At 40.1% G+C, this 21667-nt stretch overlaps 1 protein-coding gene across 1 annotated transcript; it reads right to left on the bottom strand.

Moving 5' to 3' along the window:
* Window positions 1-5171: 5171 nt before the first annotated feature.
* LOC118756651 (uncharacterized protein K02A2.6-like) lies at window positions 5172-5966 on the bottom strand. Its single transcript, XM_036491404.1, has one exon. It carries the CDS (start codon window positions 5964-5966, stop codon window positions 5172-5174), a length of 795 nt encoding a protein of 264 aa, XP_036347297.1.
* Window positions 5967-21667: the final 15701 nt, after the last annotated feature.

Below are 21667 nucleotides of genomic sequence, written 5' to 3'. Positions count from 1 at the left end.
TTTGGTCCGATGTTTGTAAGTACCAGAACAAAAAGAGATAGACCCATGAAAATGTATACTTATATGATCAGAACGTCGAGCTGAGTTGATTTAGCCATGTCCGTCTGTCCGTCTGTCTGTCTGTTTGTATGCAATCTAGTCTCTCAGTTTTCGAGATATCCGGATCAAATTTGGTAGGTGGGTGTATTTTTATAATGTATTAATCATTTGCCGGAACCGGAAGAATCGTACCACTATAACATATAGCTCCCATACAACTGATTGTTCAGATATGAGATTTTTCGTTATAACTTCTCCATTTATACAGCTACGAACATGAAATTTTGCAATACTTGCACCCATTATCAACAGAATACTTACAGTGAAAATCACAATGATCGGGTCACTATAACCTATAGCTCCCATACAACTGATTGTTCAGATATAAAATTTTGCGTTATAACTCCTCCATTTATATAGCTAGGAACATGAAATTCCGCACTGTTTTCAATAATTATCAACAGAAAACTTACAGTGAAAATTAAAAAGATAGGATAACTATAACCTATGGCTCCCATACAACTGATTGTTCAGATATGAGATTTTTCGTTATAATTCATCCATTTATGTAGCTAGGACCATGAAATTTCGCGCTGTTTTCACTCATTATCAACAGAAGACTTACAGCGAAAATAACAAAGATCGGGTCACTATAACCTGCAGCCCCCATACAACTGATTGTTCAGATATGAGGTCTTTTATCATAACTCCTCCATTTATGCAGCTAGGAACATGAAATTTCGCACCATTTTCACTCATTATTAACAGAATACTTACAATGAAAATAACAAGGACCGGATGACTACAACATATATCTTCCATACATCTGATTGTTCAGATATGGGATTTTACTGTAAAACTTCTTTATTTGAACAGCTAAAACCGATAAATTTCGTAAGATATTTTATAAATAATAATACAAAGTCTACTGAGAAAATCGTCAAAATCTATGCTGTATGAGCTTTAACTCCTATAGCACTGATTGATAAGATACCAGTTTTTGCCATATATCTCCTTTATGTACGAAACTAAACCTAATAAATTGTGTTACCGGTTTACATACCGATCACATAGCGTTGAAAATCACTCAGATTGGTGTCATATAAAGTATATCTTCCATACCTCTGATTGTTTAGATGCGATTTTTTATATAAGTATGTAACTCCTCTATCGATGTATGCAGATGTATTCAAAAGCAGTAATCTGTCAAAGTAAAATTTGCAGATGTTCATGAAAGGTATGAAGCCTTTGGCATAGCCGAAGACAGCGCTGCTCTTACTTGTTTTTTCTGAAAATGCACTTATATGATGCTAGCAGATTTTCGTGCCAGTTGAGGGCACAAAAATTGTTGCCCATTATGATAAAGTTTCCTTGCTGGAAATTTTTTGAGGTTGCCCGATTAGAGCCAAAAGTTTTTCCCAATTGGGCTCTAATTTTGGCCCAATTGGGGCCCAATTAGCGCTTTGCCCAATCTACCGAAGATTTCCCCAACCAGTGCTCACAATTTGCTCAAAGTGAACATGCATACGCAATTAAAACGTTTTTATCGATAAAATCACACATACACACATCAAAATTCCCTACGAAAAAAAATATTTTTTAATTTTTTTTCTTGAAAATTTTCCATACAAATTTTTTGATAAACAAAAATTAGTTTTTGAAAATATGCCATCTCAAAAAAAATGGAAAAAATCACAATGCTAGCTCTGAGTATTGCGCAATATTTAAGTATAATTTTATGGGGTGCACTCCACAATAATTTGAGTTGTGAATTTTTTTTTACACCGAAGTTGAGTAAAATGAAGGAAGAAAGTCTAAATTCGGGCGGAGCCGAACATTAAATACCCGGCGCACGTATTAAATATATGTTTTCCACCTTTCCGAAAGCTACCGCTACATGATAAGCCGGGGCGTATAAATTTTAAGTAAATTAGAGTCCTTAAATTTCGAAATTTTGAAGCTTCAAGCAGTTCTGAAATTTACCGTTATATGAAAAGCGGCCTCAATTTTAGTCCGCTTTCAATAATTTTCAACGTTTTGCTTTTATGTGGCAAGCACAATAACCATACCGAGTTTGGTACAAATTGGTATAACGGTTACCGAGATACATATATGTGATCACAAGTGGGCGGTTCCACGCCCATTTTCCAAAATTTTATCACAAACGTATTTCTTGGTTAAGAGTTGTTCCAAGCATCAATTTTGAATAAATTAGCTTTAATATTTACTGATTTATCGAAGATTTTGTATGTCTCTAAATTACCATTATATGGGATGTGGGCGTGGTTATTGTCCGATTTAAAAAATTTTCGGCCATTTGGTATGTTGTGCGAAGGCCAACAACTTTGCCAAGCTTGGAAGAAATTGGTACAGCGGTTACCAAGATATACACATGTAACCATAAGTGGGCGTGGCTACGCCCATTTTCCGAAAATTTATAATATTCTTATTTTTCAACTAAAACTTATTGCAAATATCAATTTTGAGTGAATAATCTCCAGTAGTTACTAAAATATCGCAGTTTTTGTATTTCTGAAAATTACCGTTATATGGCAAGTGGGCGTGGTTATTTTCCGATTTTAAAAATTTTCGGCCGTTTGGTATGTTGTGCGAAGGCCAACAACTGCGCTAAGTTTGGAAGAAATTGGTGCAGCGGTTACCAAGATATACACATGTAGCCATAAGTGGGCGTGGCCACGCCCATTTTCCAAAAATTTATAATATTCTTATTTTTCGTCTAAAAATTGTTGTAAATATCAATTTTGAGTGAATTATCTTCAGTAGTTACTAAACTATCGCAGTTTTCGTATTTCTGGAAATTACCGTTATATGGGAAGTGGGCGTGGTTAGAGTCCGATTTCACCCATTTTCAATGCCAACCTACCTTGGATAAACGGAAACCTACATACAAAATTTCGTTGAGATATCTCAATTTTTGCTCGAATTATCGTGTACACGGACGGACGGACAGACAGACATGGCTTAATCGATTTCTCTTTTCATTCTGATCATTTATGTATACATTTGTCTATATCTATCTCTATTCGTTTTGGCTGTTACAAACAACCGTTATGTGAACAAAATTAATATACCCTTGTGCACAAGTGTGCTTGGGTATAAAAAGTAGTTCTCCGGATCTGCGAGCATTTGAAAGTGTGGCGCACGAACTACCAAGGTGCATCCATACACAAGGTGGTGGCAATTGCAATATAAGTAAAAGTCCCGTGTATTTTGTTATTGCTTTTTGGTACAGGAGGATGTTAAAATGAAAGGGAATAAATAGGAGATAATTTTCGTGATTTCGTTGTGTTGACATCCTAAAGTTGGCCACTTCGTCTTGGATGACATTCTCCTGTACTAGTGTATAGACGAAAATATCCAATCAGCTGATCAATCAACACCACCTTGTATTGATGCGCCTTGCATACTACTGCTTGAATGGGTCGGATCACCATCTTGGTTCCGTTAGTTAGCTTGATCAGTCTGCATCTAGTTGGCTGCCCTTCGAAATCTGCATCAATGCTTTCTTGGTCAAAGTCTAGCTTTTTCACATAGTCCGGATCAAAATTTATTTCGAACTCCAGCAGGCACATGTCAGGAAAATCAAATCCTGCTCCTGTTTGCGTAGCGTTCGATGATGTTAGCACAAATACCGATAGCCTGATTTCCTTCAAATCGAAGAACCTGATATCGCTGTTCAGGTTTTCGAGTGTTCAAGAACACGCACTTTCTTGAACTCGACTTAGAGGCAATGGCACAGGCGATACACGCATTAAGATACAGATACTTGTCGCTCCTTCAAAATTCACATACACGATTTGAAGAGTTTTCCGGCGATATTCCTCGGCGATGGCTCACTTTTCGAAATATATTTCGAAATGTAATTAGCGATGGACTCATTTGAACCACATGGTTGAATGTCCATATTGCCCATCCAGAACTCCAAAATCTTCTGATTGTAATTGTTAACCCACCTCTCATTCGCTGATTGCTTCAAACTGCAGAATCGTCCACCATTTCTGATGAATTCATCTGAACTCGGAGGAACAATACGGGTCTGGTGGCATGGCTTGCCTGGGAAGGCAAATCGGCTCGTCTTCGAATTGTTCTTGAAGCATGTGTGTGTGGTGATGCATCTCGTTACGCATGACAAGTGCTCGTAAGTCGAAATCTTCTTCATCAGGCAAGTTGCATGAAATCACTCTATCAACTAAAGCTAGTCCTTCCGATATTTCGAAGGATGGAGGATTTTCTATCCATACGACAAGATGAAGATGAGGGCTTCCACGATTCTGGAATTCGATCTGAGACTAGTAATCGATAACCGTGCCACCAAGAAGCGTGTCATTGTGCTGTATTTGCTTCATAAAAGCGTTGACACGAAGTGAAAAGTGACGGCTCAGCACTACAGGATATAATACAAGTAAACGTTGCACGTCAACAATATTTAACTGGGCTGGACTTCGCTCTCTCATCAGCAATGAGCAAAGCCATGCGCATATCAAGCCAGTTGAGGTCATTAGAACTCAATGTCATAAACCATGTTGGAGGGCCTAGGAAACGAATGAATGCTACCAATTCGTTGCGCGCCGTACGCCAGTAAGAAGCCGATCCTCTAAGATTTCTGAGATGTAGGTGTAGATCTTCTACGACGCCTTCTTGTCCGCGAACGGCCCTGCCACAAGCGTTGATTGTGGACTGCCCTCGATGGAACTCAAACATCGAGAGGGCATAGAAGAGATAATCGGTCTTTTGAAAACGAGTATCCGTACTAGAGGGCTGCATGAATTCATTCAAAACGGCTTATGAGTTATTCATATACAAAACGAATGAATGATTTTGGCTTAACATTTACATCTAAACACTTCAGTTGCTGTTAGCGGAGTGACTACCGTTTATTACTCTTTCACTTTCTTTCTTATTACAGAGTGGCACATATAACATCTCTCCCCAGCTAGTTTTAAGTTAAGATTTTCTAACAAACTAATTCATTTTCATTAATGGAACTTAAAAATATAAATTGTGCATCAGAAAATTTGTAATTCTAGCATTATTTAGTTATTTACTTACAAACTCAAAAGAAATAATTATACTTATTTATGTAAATCCATATGCTTATCAGTGTGTGCGTTTTATTGATATTGCCATATATCTGGTTGTTTTGAAATTCTGCTTGAACGACGGATTTCGGGGCTAGATGGAGCGGAAACATGTACTTCGCTTGCTGACGATGTAGGGTCAGATGATCTCGCAATCGATGTTTCAGCCTGTTGCTCATAGCTATCTTCATTTCCTCGCTGCTGCTGCAGATGTTGCTCACCTTCGACACGATTTCCTAAATCTTGTCCCACACGGCGCATTTGGTCAGCATGACGTCTCCATGTCCTATTGTCGTCCAGTCGCACCTGGTAATGTAAATTTCCTGATGATTCTAGCACTTTACCGAACTGCCATTTATGCGTTGAGAGGTAATCTCTAACAGCCACTCTCTCCTCCTGGGAAAATTGTTTCTTCGGCTTCTCTGGTTTCGGTAAATTTTTTTGAGAACTTTTAGTCATTAGGTCTAATTTTGTTTGAATTTGAATGCCAAGCATTAACATTGCCGGAGACTTATTTGTTTCAGGATGAATAGATCGCCGATATGCCAACAAAATCGTATTTAGTGCCTTTTTCACATTTGCTTCTACGGCCTTAGCTGCCTTCAGCTTTGTCTTCAAAGTCTGGACAAAACGTTCTGCTTGCCCGTTCGTTGCGGGATGGTAAGGGGCACCTTGCTTATGCTGAATACCATTTCTCTTTAAGAAGTCTTTGAACTCACGGGAATTGAATTGAGTTCCGTGATCAGAAACGATTACATCTGGTATTCCGAAAGTTGCAAGGATTTCCTCGCATTTAAGTATCGTGCTTGTTGTCGTTATATTCGGCATAATGTGTACCTCCGTCCACTTTGTGTAAGCGTCAACTAAAACTAGGTAATACCTTCTTAAAAAGGGACCTGCATAGTCTATATGCACGCGCTCAAACGGTTTGCTTGGCCTCAGCCAGATATGTTTCGGTTCTATCTTAGCGGACTCAGGTCTCGTAGCCTGGCACTCTAAACAATTTGACACCAACTCCTCAATATATTGGTCGATACGCGGCCACCAGCAATACGCTCTTCCTAAAGTTTTCATTTTTTGTTATTCCGAAATGAGCAGTATGTAACTCATCTAATACCCTTTTCCTCAGCGTTTTAGGAATGTATACACGAATTTCCCTCAAAAGGCATCCATTCTGCAACGAAAACTCCGCTTGTGATACTCCGAACCGTTTTCTGCGGTGCACACACGGCCTACTCTCAGACTATGCACCAAGTCACGAATCTCTACTTCTGCCTCCGTTTGCTCTCGTAATTCATCCAGCATAACCGGTAAATTTGTTATAATCTCGCTCTCAACCACATCAACTTCTTCGGTATATTCATATGTATCTTTAACTGGTAATCTCGACACTGCGTCTGCATTAGCGTTGCCTGTCGAAGTCTTCACCTCTATGTCACAGTTATACGAAGATAAAAATGCTGCATAGTGTTGCATTCTTGTGGCTGTGAGCGTTGGCAACCACTTTTTCGGCGATAATATTTGTGAGATAGGCTTGTTGTCAGTAATTAACAAAAACCTTCTCCCGAACAAATATGGATGAAATCTTTTCACTCCAAAAATTACTGCATACGCTTCGCGATCGATTTGACTGTAACGCTGCTGCACTTTAGTTAAGGTTTGAGAAGCAAATTGTATTGGTCGTTCAGAACCATCATGATAGCGATGGCTAAGAACCGCACCTACGCCTATTGGGCTTACGTCAACAGCTAATACTACTGGCAGATTAGCGTCAAAGTGTGTCAAAATCATATCAGACTGCATTTGACGTTTCACTTCCTTAAACGATGATTCACAATTTGCATCCCAATGGAATTTCACGTTGTTCTGTAACAGGATATTTAATGGATAAATCAATGTGCTTAAATTTTTAATAAAACGCCCATAATAAGTGATTAATCCGATGAACGATCGTACTTCCTCTTTGCTAGTTGGTGTTTTCATCTCTTGTATCGCTTTGACCTTGCTTTGTGCTATATGTATGCCCTGTGCATCAAATGCGATCGCGCATAAATTCAGATTCGTCAATGTTGATCCTCATGTTATGGCTATTAAGTCGACGCAAAACTTCCTCAATGCGTTGAAAATTCTTAGCATCGTCTGAAGCCGTCACTTTGATGTGTTCTAAAAACACCGTTACTCCTGGTATGTCGTTTAACAACTGCTCCATGAACCGCTGAAAAATTGCCGGCGGACATGAAACCCCAAACATCAATCGTGTTGGCTCGTAAAAACCCTTGTGCGTGCTCAGTGTTAGTAGATGTCGGTCCTCAGGATGTACTTCTAACTGCAAATATGCTCGCGATAAATCAATTTTGCTGAATTTTTTAACCCCCAGCTACTTTACAGAATAGTTCGTCTATGGTGGGCAGTGGATGCTCATCCACAATCAATGCCTTGTTTACCGTTACCCTGTAATCTCCGCACACTCGTACCGCCCCGTTTTGCTTTGGCACCGCCACAATTGGCGTAGCCCATTCGCTACTCTCAACTTTTACAAGCAAACCTTCAGCGACCTGTTTGTCGATTTCACGTTCGACTGCATCCCATAAGGCAAATGGGGTACGTCTAGCTTTCTGTGCGATCGGCACTGTGTCTTTTTTAATGCGTAACCGAGCCTGAAAGTTTGTTATTCTCCCCACTGTTGGTGAAAATACATTAGGAAACTTTTCGCGCAACTTTGAAAGGGATGACTTGTGTTGGTCTTTTTCTTTAATTGAATAAACTTCAGCGCATTTCTTGTTCATCAGCCTTGCCCAATACAAACGGACAGCTTTCAGCCATTCACGCCCTAACAATGGTTTCCTATTAGCTCGCACAATATAAATCTGTTACTCCTATTTTCTGCCGTTTTTACTTTAACCCGTATGCGACCAACGCAATCCAATTCCGTGCCACAAAAGCTTAACAATTGTGTATCGCTAGGCAAAACTTGCAATTTAGCGAAATATTTCTTTGCGTCTACCAAACTTACAATTGTAACAGCTGCTCCTGTGTCAACCTCAAACTCTATTTTAACTTTTTCTACTTCTAATGTATACATTAGTTTGTCTCTTTCTCGCTCATTGTCTACACTCTTTATTTGTAACATTTCTTCTACTGTACGGGTCGTTTCACCAGCAACGTGGTGAATTTGCTTGTTTTCTTTCTTGCACATTTTCTGCAAATGACCTTTTACATTACAGCGGTAGCAGACGGTATTTGCATACTGACATTTTGCTGCTAGATGACTTGCACTTCCACACCGAAAACATTTCTTTTTACCTTTTTGATTTTTCCGTTCCTCTTCACATCTCATCTGCTTACTTTTGTGTGTTCGTACTTCGTTCACCATTTCGCTACTTACTGTTTGATGTAACTCATTTCCGCCATTTTCTGCCACTTCAAACGCTGATGCCATATTTGATGGTGAGGTCGTTTTCCTCCAATAACACTAGTATACAAATTTTGATTTTGAAAAAGTATTTTCTAGTGTAAGTAGCTTTTTTTATTTATGTTGACATACTGCATACGAAATTACAATTATATTTTTTTAATTAGTTTCCATTTCTTAAAAAAAAAATTTTAAAGTTTTTTGAAAAAATAACAGAAATTATACCGTTATTTTATTCATTAGTAGAATTGCGACGTGGTTTCTTCGCTGCCCTTTTGTACTCTGCTTCTGGAGTATCTCGATGAATAGTCCAGCAGTAATCCGCTAACATTGAAACGTTCCACTTGCCCTGATATCGTTTTTCCATGTTAGCGATGTCCTGGTGGAAGCGCTCCCCATGTTCATCGCTAAAGGCCCCACAGTTATCCGGAAAGAAGTCCAAATGAGAATGTAAAAAGTGGATTTTCAGGGACATGTTACAACCCAGTTCTTGGTAAGATGACAACATATTTTCAATAAGTTCAGCGTAGTTGTCGCTCTTCTTATTTCCCAAGAAGTTTTTTGTCACGAGGCGAAAATTGTCCCAGGCTTTTTTTTCTTTGCCTTCCAAAATAGTGTCGAAGTGTTCGTCTTTTAATAAATTTCTTATTTGGGGACCAACGAATATACCTTCTTTTATTTTAGCCTCACTTAATCTTGGAAATTTCTGGCGAAGGTAGTGAAAAGCAGTTCCATTTTTGTTCATTGCTTTTACGAAATTTTTCATAAGCCCTAGTTTTATGTGCAGTGGTGGAAGTAACACTTTTTGTGGGTCAACTAAAGGGTTATTTTGAACATTTTTCATCCCAGGCTGAAGTGACTGACGATGAGGCCACACTTTTTTTGTATAATGCTGCTTTCTGTCACGACTGTCCCATTCGCAAAGAAAGCAACAAAATTTCGTATAGCCTAATTGTAGTCCAAGTAGAATAGCTACGACTTTTAAATCTCCGCAAATTAGCCATTGGTGATCATTATATTTTATCTGCAGCAAAAGGGTTTTCATGTTATCATAAGATTCTTTCATATGGACTGCATGACCAATAGGGATCGATGGTAAAATATTTTGGTTATGTAACAATACTGCTTTTAAACTTAATTTAGAGCTGTCTATAAAAAGTCTCCATTCTTCCCGTTTATATGTAATGTTAAGAGATCCCATCAAACCCTGGACATCTTTACAAAAAACTAAACTTTCAGCCATTTCAAAATATTGCATCAAATGTTTTTGTCTGTTACGGAAAGATGTTATAACTACACCACTTTGTAAAAGGTTCCATTGTTGCAATCTTGAACCTAAAAGTTCTGCTTTGTTCTTTGGCAATTCTAAGTCCCTTACGAGATCATTTAATTCAGCTTGTGTTATCCTGTGTGGCTGTGTTGATGTACTAGGTACCTCGTATTCTGACATTGACGAAATTGATGGTGAACTTCCCTTGATTTCATCTTCGTCGTCACCGATGTGAGGACGCTTCGGGATCGGATGAAGATCGCTGTGTGGTAGAGGACGAGTAGCTGATGGTATATTTGGATATGTTATGGCACTCTTCTTTTTTTTAGAAACACCCTTGCCTTTTCCAAATACATGAGTCGTCAGGCAGAAATAACAATCACTTACGTGATTTGTCGATTCTCGCCACTGCATTGGCACTGCAAAACGAAATGATGTTTTTTTGCCATTCAGCCAATTTCTCAAACCTGTAGCACATGGATTACAGCAGAAATGTGGAACCCAGCTTTTATCCTGGTGTTTGATGTTCTCGTTAAAGTAGTAAAAATAGGCTTCTTTTATTATAGGCGATATACAACACCTTTGTTTATTAAATATCACCTCACCGCAGATATAACAAAAATTGTCGGGATTATTAACACATTTTCGAGACATTTTGCTATAAAATAGTATTATACTTTTTACTTTTAACACTTCTATATCGCTTAATTTAAGAGAAAATAGCACTAAATCACAATATTTCGAATATTTGATACAAACTAACTATGTAAATGTCAAAACATTATGAAGTTAAATGTGGGTAGTTCCATTAAACACGAAAGATACGATTATCGTAAAAACTCAAACTAATAAATGAATTTTAGTTATCAATCCGAATTTTGCATGGACAGAGAAGCAGAAATTAGTTTAAATTATTTCGGATACTTTTCCTTGTAGACTAGTGTAATCGACTTTGAATCATTTGGTTCGCCAACCCAAAAACGAACTGATTCCTTAATGCCGTATCTAAATACGCACCAAAGTTGCATCCTCCCGATAATCGACGTAGCGCCACGAGGTATTCACTCGGCCGGTTTCTGCCTTCGTAGGTGAAACCGTCAATTTTCTAAAGTTTCATTTGGTTTCGGGTTAAAATGGTTATCCAAAACTTGTACGATTTCTGAGTAGGACATAGTCTCCGGGGCTTTGGGTGTAATTTTATCGCACAAAATATTGTATGTAGCAGCTCCCATGTAGTGGAGTATATACTGCGCACGCTTTGATAGGTCGGCACCAAACAAATTCATTGCTGTTTCAAAACGCGTAACCCAGCGTCCCCATGCTGTTGTTTGCTCATTGAACGCTTCACAACTGAAGAGTGTACCTCCTCGACCACTAGGCAATGCCGCTGCCGACTCCGCCTGGCTGGCTCCAGCTCCTCCAGTTATCCTCGCGCCTGCTGTTTCTTCCTCCGTCATTTCAAAAATCGTGGATTCTTTTTTATCGTCGCCAATATGTTACATCTAAACACTTCAGTTGCTGTTAGCGGAGTGACTACCGTTTATTACTCTTTCACGTTTCCTTCTTATTACAGAGTGACACATATAACAGAGTGAATACCTGTTCTGATATATGTGTCGACCAAGGTACATTGAACAGGTAGTATCAGTAGAGCAGCTGATTTGATTTACTTTCAAATTATTTGGTCTCGAAAATGTCAAATATTTTTAATTTTTTCTCACAAAAATTCTGAATTGTTAAAATCCATTTGCATGTGAAACCTTTTTCCATACAAAACAAGCGATTGAATAGCAGCTTTTGGAACGTTCGCCCAACTCAGCAGCACGACCGCTGATTACTGGGCCTTGCAAAGGATGGATCAATGCTTCGAGAAGCAAACAAATTTACTAGCAAAGAAAGTTGCATCAATTTTTATTTTTTCCAATTTCAATTTTTTATTTTTTATAATTTTTTGTATTTCACATGGCACGCTTTGATTTAGAAGAAAAAATTCAGAACAGTTTTTGACACTTTCGATACCAGAAGCAACAACAAAATACACGAAAATGTTGTTTTTGCTCTACTGATACTACCTGTTTAATGTGCCTTGGTGTCGACATTACAATATTCAAGCACAGTGAAAATAAATTGAATTGAAATTATTGACAATTTTTTGTATGGATATCCAAAAATATTTTTTCTAAGCATATACCCTGCAAACCAAAGTTCCCGAAATCGTTAGGAGTATCTCATTTCTGTAACGATTTTTTTACGAATTTTCAAAGAAAATTATATGAAGTGGTTGACACGAACTCGTAAAAAAATTTCTGTACGAAAAATAAAGAAAATTCTGGAAAAATTCTGAAAGATATTCTTCACATAGCAGCATTATTTTCGTTGCTTCACAGATTTTCTTCCGAAATTTCGTAAAAGAATGGAAGTGTGCGTAATTTATTTCATTTTAGAAAATTCGGCAAAAAATCGAATTAAATCTTAAAGAATTCTTTAAAATTTCTTTACAATGCAGAATACTCTAAAAAATGGTTTGCAGGGTATGTACAAACATACATATGTATATATGTATGTATTGTTGCGCTCTGATTACAATACGAACAAACTTGTTTATAGAAAAAAATTTTTATCGAAATGAGTTCGAATTATTTGAATGTTTTATATTCATTCATTCACATTCTTCCATTGGAAGGTAGAAAATTGAAAACAAAATGTATATTCATAACTTACAAAATTCCAAACGCAAACATATCCTTTGTAAGATTTTTCATGATCCAGAAATTTAATAAAAAACTCATTATACCCGAGCACACTTGTGCACAAGGGTATATTAATTTTGCTCACATAACGGTTGTTTGTAACAGCCAAAACGAATCGAGATAGATATAGACAAATGTATACATAAATCCTCAGAATAAATAGAGAAGTCGATTAAGCCATGTCTGTCTGTCCGTCCGTCCGTCCGTGTACACGATAACTCGAGCAAAATTGAGATATCTCAACGAAATTGGGTATGTAGGTTTCCATTAATCCAAGGTAGGTTGGTATTGAAAATGGGCGAAATCGGACTGTAACCACGCCCACTTCCCATATAACGGTAATTTCCAGAAATACGAAAACTGCGTTATTTTAGTAACTACTGAAGATAATTCACTCAATTACAATAATTTTCAGACGAAAAATAAGAATATTATAAATTTTTGGAAAATGGGCGTAGCCACGCCCACTTATGGTTACATGTGTATATCTTGGTAACCGCTGCACCAATTTCTTCCAAACTTGGAACAGTTGTTGGCCTTGGTACAGCATACTAGATGCCCGAAAATTTAAAAAATCGGACAATAACCGCACATCACATATAACGGTAATTTCGAGAAATACAAAATCTTCGATAAATCAGTAAATATTAAAGCTAATTTATTCAAAATTGATGCTTGTAACAATTCGTTACCAAGAAATATGGTAAATTTTTGGAAAATGGGCTTGGCACCGCCCACTTATGATGACATATATGTATGTATATCGGTACCCGTTCTACCAATTTGTATCAAACTCGGTATTTTTATTGTGCTTGCCACATAAAAGCAAAACGTTGAAAATTATTGAAATCGGACTAAAATTACGGGCGCTCTTCATATAACGGTAAATTTCAGAAATGCTTGAAACTGCAATATTTCGAAATTTAAGGACGCTAATTTATTCAAAATTTATACACCCGGCTTACCATCTAGCGGTAGGTTTTGGAAAGGTGAAAAAACATATATTTAATACTTGCGCCGAGTGTTTAATGTTCGGCTCCGCCCAAACATAGACTTTCTTACTTGTTTAATATTTAGTATTGGGAAAATTAAAAGTAATGTTGGATAAAAGTTACAACTGCTTAAATCCACAACAACGGAGATATTTTGTTGCCAAAAGTAATTTTTGCTTAGCTCCTAAGTTTTTTTAATTACAAAGATACATACATAAGTAACTTTTCTAGTAGAAAAATTCATGTATCTCCTGAAAACGTGCAATTCTGAACATTTTAAATTGGTGTGACAGGGCGTATGAAGAATACAAAATTATTAAATTCAACTTTTCTACTACATTACTTCTACTTAAAAAAATGCCTTACAAAATATTAAATAAACCAAATCATATGCTTTCTTATTTTATATGTCCCTTCAGGCTGTTCAACTGTTGTAAATCAGTACGATATGGAAATTATGTTTAGTAAAATTTTTTTTATGTCATACGGAAGTACAACCATTATATCAACCCGAGAGGATATGTGAAAGACTAAAACGATTTATTTTGATTATTTAATATTATGAAAGGAATTTTTTTAAATGAAGAAAACAATTTGTAATACAAGTTGAATTTAATAATTTAATGTTCATCATACGCCCTGTCACACCTATTACAAATGTTCTACAATTGTCATCCTTCAGGACATACACAAATTATTCGACTAGAAAACATATCGTTTTGCAGCCTTGTAATACACCGTTAAAAAGCCGCTATACTTTTCGATTAATTAATTTTTTCGATGTCCTTGGGAGAAATCCTGTCGTCCTGTTAAACATTTAAAGATGCAGATTTACTAGAAATGCGTTCAAATATGGGAAACATTTCGAATGTATTGCATTTCCAAAGTTTTCATGGACGATTTGGCAGTCTAAGTTCAAGTTATTAACTAAAACTTCAACTAAAAGTCGGCACGGGTTATCGTTAACCTACGGCCATAAAACTTCATATATATGCTATTTAGGCTAAAAAGCACAAATATAGAGGGTATGCATATCAAAATTTGCAAACAAGTTTTTTTCCATATATTCTTGGGACAGTCTAATGTACATACATACAAAAATTATTTTGTAACGTAAAAGAGAAATTTTTTTTCGAGCAAAATTTGTTATTCTTAAAAGCGTACCTACATACGTTACATTTATCCCATACGATTCGCTTTTACACCACTGTAGCTCAAATTGCTCTGCGCTCACCAACACATTCTTACTTTCAGTTTAGTAATGAGAGTCGGAGTACAATCTGTTTTATTACGCTCTTCTCCCCCTTCATGCTGGCTCTTGATGTCCCCCTCATCCGGTTCCTAAATGATCCAAGCCGGCTCCTCAGTTCAAAAGGCTCCTGGTAGCCAATTTGCCCATCTCTGGGCTAGAAGTTTGAATGAATTCATGCTGGCCTCTAATCCGTACCAAGGATACACAGTTGAAAATAGTCCAGAGGTGTAATTCGCACTAAACGAGCTTCGTTAAGATCATTGACACCATAAGGAAAGAGATGAAACCATGCATTCCCACGACAGCCGGTTCTATGTACCGGAATGACTTAGGTTTTACCCGACCAAGGGCTGTTGTTTCGGCGATTTAACCCCGTTTAGGTCGGCGAAGTGTCACAGACGCTGTTCGTCCATAGGGCTACATTTGCTACCTATTCTTTTGCTCAGGGCTGGCATCGGGTCAAACCCAGGGCCAGAAACCTATACCTGCTGTGTATGCCAGAGACGACTACACCACAACTCCACCTCAGTCAAGTGTAATGCTTGCCAGGGGTGGAGTCACCTCCGAGTCTGCTCAGGACTACGGACACACCGGTAGTGGACCACGTCGTTCGTGGCCCCCTGCTGCTCAAATAGAGCAGCCTCCACGGCAAATATAGGTCCTCCTGAGCAGCTCCACACTAACACCACAGCACCACAACACAACAACACAATAGACCACACAACCACGACAGACCACAGACCACATTCAACCGCACCACCACCCACACGCCACCGTCAACAACTCCTGGTTCCTCCTACAATCTGCACGGTATGTCAGACCAGGATATTCCGTAATATGACATCAGTCAAGTGCAACACTTGCCTTGGCTTGTGCCACTTTAGGGCATGTTCAGGTCTGCGCACCACGCGAGATTGGACGAGGAACTTCGAGGGCCCGTGCTGCGCTGCGACGCCACCCACCACCACCACAGGGCGGCAACCATCACAGCAGCGCACACAGCCAACGGCGGTAAGAACACACACATCCCTTACACCCCACATCACGATACGTCTCCCGAACCACATAAAGCTCCTTCAATTTAACTGCAACGGGCTACAGAGCAAGATAGAGGAGATAACCGTCTTCATGTGTCGGCATGGTATATTGATAGCTGCGGTCCAAGAGACGAAGTTGCACAGCAATTCAACTTTGTTGAATTGTGCCGGGTACAACGTCCACCGTCGAGATCACGAGCGAGATAATGGTGGTGACTTAGCGTTCATTACGCACCACACCGTGCAGTATCGTCTTATCGAAGCAGACATCGACCGCGGGGATACCACCCTAGAATGTCAGGGCATTGCTATCCGGTCAGGCGATGTTTTCAGGTCGAAATATTTAACATATACATACCCCCTGTCACCTGCTGCCCGGCAGGATATCACCCTTATATAGGTGCGCTCCTCAGAGGTGAAAACGTATGGTAGTAGGTGACTTTAATTCGCACCACGATCTTTGGGACTCAAGCCTGTTAAACGATCGTAGGGGAACAGACTTGGCTGAGCAGATAGACGATTCGACATTCTGCACAATGATCGACGACGCACCCACCTGGATTATGGGTAACTGCAGCAGCTCGCCAGACATCACCATAGTCAGCGCTGGTCTGATAAACAGCATAACATGGCGACCTATGCTGAATTTAGCATCAGACCATCTACCCATAGTCATCTCGATAGATAAACCAACCGACTTTGCCTCCACTAAACACCGGACCTCTATCAACTTTTCTAAAGCTGATTGGAAAGGTTACGCGGAGTTGACTGAAAACACCTTCACTGCGCTTCCCACACCAACCGACGTCCATCTCGGTGAACGTAAATTCCGCAGGGCTGTCACTGCTGCTGCAGCTCGCTTCATACCGGCAGGATGTATAACGGACCCACGTCCAAACTTCCCTGCCGAAACGGCTGTTCTAGCCGATGAGCGTGACAGTCTTCGTCAGGCCTATCTCGGAGATCCCCGTATCAGCGATCTGAACGCGGAGATTCGGCAATTGGTGAACGTACATAAGCGAAAGAAGTGGGAAGAGCACCTGAAGACCTGTAACTTCACCTCTGGTGTGAGTAAGCTTTGGTCAACCGTGAAGTCACTGTCCAATCCGACGAAGCATGACGACAGAGTCGAAATTTCTTTCGGCGACCATGCTTCATCGGACCCGGAGCGATGCGCGAGCTATTTTAGCCGGCAGTTCTTACTGCATCTTCCGGTGGACAAAGCCAAGCGTCGAGTGACCAGAAGGCTGCACAAACTGCCAACAACTTGTGCCCCTCTTGCTTTCACTTGCGGTGAAGTTCAGGTGGCCATCGGGAAGGCGAAAGCCTCCAAAGCAATGGGTCCCGACGGAATATGCATGTTGATGCTGAAAAATTTGGGTCCTGCGGGAGTAGCGTACCTAACGGAGTTCCTCAACTTGTCTATGGCCACTCTCATCATCCCAGACATCTGGAAGGTGGGTAGACTGGTCCCACTGCTCAAACCGGGGAAACCAATAACACTCCTTTCCCCGGTAGCGAAAACACTAGAGGCCTTGCTGCTCCCGTATTTCACGAACCACCTGACCCCAGCGAAGCATCAGCATGGTTTCCGTAAAGTGCACAGTACAACAACAGCACTTAAAGCCATTAACACTCAGATGACTCGCGGCCTTAACCGTAACCGTCCCTGTGAGAGAACAATTCTAGTAGCGTTGGACCTGTCAAAGGCCTTTGACACCGTCAGCCATTCCACGCTACTAGAAGATATTGAGGCTTCCTCACTCCCACAGAGGCTCAAACGGTGGTCGGCAAATTATCTGAATGGTCGACACTCGTCGGTAATGTTCAGAGACAAATCTAGCAAACTCAGGAAAATAAAACAGGGGGTTCCACAGGGTGGTGTCCTTTCCCCGCTACTGTTTAACTTGTATATTTCAAAGCTCCCTCAACCACCAGAGGGAGTCTCGATTGTCTCTTATGCCGACGATTGCTCGATCATGGCGACTGGGAATGGCATTGATGACCTGTGTTTGAAAGTAAACGGGTATCTCTCCGAGCTTTCTCGCTTCTTCACTGCAAAGTGCCTAGCCCTCTCCCCTACGAAATCCTCTGCGACCCTGTTCACCACCTGGACGAGGTTAGGCTATCGCTGGCAATTCACGTCGATGACAGACCAATTCCGACGGTGAATAATCCCAAAATACTCGGAGTAACATTCGACGTATGCTCTCCTTCTCTACGCACACAACCGCTATTGTCAACGAAGTACAGAGCCGCAACAAGGTCCTCAAATCGCTAGCCGGCAGTACTTGGGGCAAAGACAAAGAAACGTTGCTGGCAACATACAAAGCAATAGGCCGGCAGGTTGTAAATTACGTAGCACCAGTGTGGTCGCCGGGGACTAGTAGGACGCAGTGGATGAAGCTACAGAAAACACAGAACACCGCATTTAGGACAGCGACTGGATGCCTTCTGATGTCGCCAGAACACCACCTACACGACGAGGTGAAAATGCTCCCAGTAAAGGAGCATAACAAAATGCTCTGCAAGCAGTTTCTGGTTGGGAGCCACAGACGTAGCCACCCAAATAGACAGCTGCTTGCAGAAGAGCCCTCGCCCAGGCACGTCAGGAGGTATCTCTACGAACTAACGGACGAAGTCCAGAGGTTCATTAAGCAGCCTCTGGACCCGTCAGCATATCGACAGGCCCTGAACGGCATTCACAGGGAGTCAGTCTCGAGTTATGTTGACTCCAGACCTGTGAATGCCGTTCTAGGCACACAACCACCGGACATTGACGAGACGGAGCTTCATCTGCCTCGGGAGACAAGAACCACAATAGCCCAACTTCGCTCTGGCTACTGCAACAGGTTAAACTCATACCTGAGCAGATTAAACGCAGATGTGCCAAATGAGTGTCCGGCAATCGGAGGGACCCCGCACGGCTCGAAACATCTCTTCGTATGCCCGAAAACCCTACAACCCTAACGCCTTTGTCCCTGTGGACCGAACCTATCGAGGCTGCGCGCTTCTTAGGGCTGCCGTTAGTGGAACTTGACTACAACGACTGAGATACCAACCGATCTGGGCGGGGTTGTTGTAGCCGCTACAAGAACAACAACAACAGATGAAAACATGAGAACTACGCTGCTTTTTTTCACGGTTTACATTCACAATGTTGTCTTTGGTTTTTCGCACAATCTCATTGAGTTGTGTACTTTCCTCGAATTCATCAGGGACGTCTGGTTGCTCGCGATCGATAGGAGCCATCACTGATATTTGAATAGGCACAAATTGAGTAGAGTTGACTTGTTCTAATTCGTTTTTGGGAGAAGCTTCCGTAACTATCTGCAGTTCTGGATACTTATCCACGTATTTCTCCATGGGCATTACTCCTCCTCTGATGACAATATTGATGCAGTTTAATGAATACTGCACATTAGCAAAAGAACGCACAGTGCGAAGAACAATTCGCATGAACTCTTCGAATGTATCGCATTCGATGACACAGGCTCATCCATTCTGAGCTTCGCTTGTTCCCTTTGCGCCGCATGATTACGAGTCGGTTAAGTAGTATTTGTTCTCATAGAACATGAGGCCAATTAATTTACCTTTGACTACTACAATGCTACAATTATTTTCAGCGAACCACAGCAACAACGCGGTACGGACACAGAGGATATTTATTCCATCATTTTGGCGACCGCATGTGCTACAATTGTAAGAGCGGTAGACATCGTCGTATTCAATGGAGAATACTTCATCACACATGAATATATCGTGGCGAACAACATCAAGATTTCGAATCTCTAAATAGCCATTTTCTGGGATCGGAAAGGCGCTTTCTCGACTACGAGTTTCGACATGGATCCATGCGTAGAGGTCATCTCCTGAATAATGTTCTGATTCAGTACATTTGTATTCCATTTGTTACTGTGTTGAAAGCCAACACATCAGCTTGCCTCTGTGCGCGGGCTTGACGCAAACGTTGAAGCCTTGCTGCATGCTTCTCAGAGGTCTCAATCAAACGTGATAGTTTTATTTTTAATCGCTTGTCTGCTAAGCGAGTGTCCCGCTCTTGGCGTGTTTCAACCGCTCTTTCCTGCGCTTTATGTGCCTTGTCCTTTAAACGACCATCACGCCGCTTTTCCGGAGCGTCTTTGGCCTTTTTTCGTCCCTTCGCCATTGGACGCAGTGTTTCCAGGTTTTCGGCATGAGAAAACGTCCCTCTTGGTCTGAAAAAAGGAACATAGTGTTTTTGCGAGCGTGCGTGTTGCAATAGATCAGCTCTTCCTGATTTGGCTTTTAATATGCAATTGCAAACATTGTATTAAGCCTTGTAACCTCAGGGGTTTACACAACCAGCCTTTGAACGCGGGATCCTTGGTCCAAGAATAAAAAAAAAAATAAACAAGTAAGAAAGTCTAAGTTCGGGCGGAGCCGAACATTAAATACCCGGCGCAAGTATTAAATATATGTTTTTTCACCTTTCCGAAACCTTCCGCTAGATGGTAAGCCGGGGTGTATCAATTTTGAGCAAATTAGCGTCCTTCAATTTGGAAATATTGAAGTTTCAAGCATTTCTGAAATTTACCGTTATATGAGAAGCGGCCGTTATTTTAGTCCGATTTCAAAAATTTTCAACGTTTTGCTTTTATGTGGCAAGCACAATAACCATACCGAGTTTGGTACAAATTGGTGGAACGGTTACCGATATACTTATATGTGATCATAAGTGGGCGGTGCCACGCCCATTTTCCAAAATTTTACAATAAACGTATTTCTTGGTAAAGAATTGTTGCAAGCATCAATTTTGAATAAATTAGCTTCAATATTTACTGATTTATGGAAGATTTTGTATTTCTCTAAATTACCGTTATATGGGATGAGGGCGTGGTTATTGTCCGATTTTAAAAAGTTTCGGCGATTTTTTATGCTGTACCAAGGCCAACAACTGTGCCAAGTTTGGAAGAAATTGGTGCAGCGGTTACCAAGATATACACATGTAGCCATAAGTGGGCGTGGCTACGCCCATATTCCAAAAATGTATAATATTCTTATTTTTCGTCTAAAACTTATTGTAAATATCAATTTTGAGTGAATAATCTCCAGTAGTTACTAAAATATCGCAGTTTTCGTATTTCTGAAAATTACCGTTATATGGGAAGTAGGCGTGGTTATTGAGCGATTTTAAAAATTTTCGGCCGTTTGGTATGTTGTGCGAAGGCCAACAACTTTGCCAAGCTTGGAAGAAATTGGTACAGCGGTTACCAAGATATACACATGTAACCATAAGGGGGCGTGGCTACGCCCATTTTCCAAAAATTTATAATATTCTTATTTTTTCGTCTAAAACTTATTGTAAATATCAATTTTGAGTGAATAATCTCCAGTAGTTACTAAAATATCGCAGCTTTCGTATTTCTGAAAATTACCGTTATATGGAAAGTAGGCGTGGTTATTAAGCGATTTTAAAACTTTTCGACCATTTGGTATGTTGTGTGAAGGCCAACAACTGTGCCAAGCTTGGAAGAAATTGGTGCAGCAGTTACCAAGATATACACATGTAACCATAAGTGGGCGTGGCTACGCCCATTTTCCAAAAATTTATAATATTCTTATTTTTCGTCTAAAACTTATTGTAAATGTCAATTTTGAGTGAATTATCTTCAGTAGTTACTAAAATATCGCAGTTTTCGTATTTCTGGAAATTACCGTTAAATGGGAAGTGGGCGTGGTTAAAGTCCGATTTCGCCCATTTTCAATATCAACCTACCTTGGATTAAGGGAAACCTACATACCAAATTTCGTTGAGATATCTCAATTTTTGCTCG

This window comes from Rhagoletis pomonella, unplaced genomic scaffold (assembly GCF_013731165.1).
Source record: "Rhagoletis pomonella isolate Grant_MI unplaced genomic scaffold, Rhpom_1.0 Rhpom_scaffold_00002, whole genome shotgun sequence".
NCBI classification, from domain to species: domain Eukaryota; kingdom Metazoa; phylum Arthropoda; class Insecta; order Diptera; family Tephritidae; genus Rhagoletis; species Rhagoletis pomonella.
Note: the sequence above shows the minus strand (reverse complement) of the source record. Positions and strands in the feature narration are given on the sequence as shown.

Excerpts from the sequence above, each read along its gene's own strand:
- LOC118756651 (XM_036491404.1), bottom strand. The coding sequence starts at position 5,966 with ATGCCGAATATAACGACAACAAGCACGATACTTAAATGCGAGGAAATC.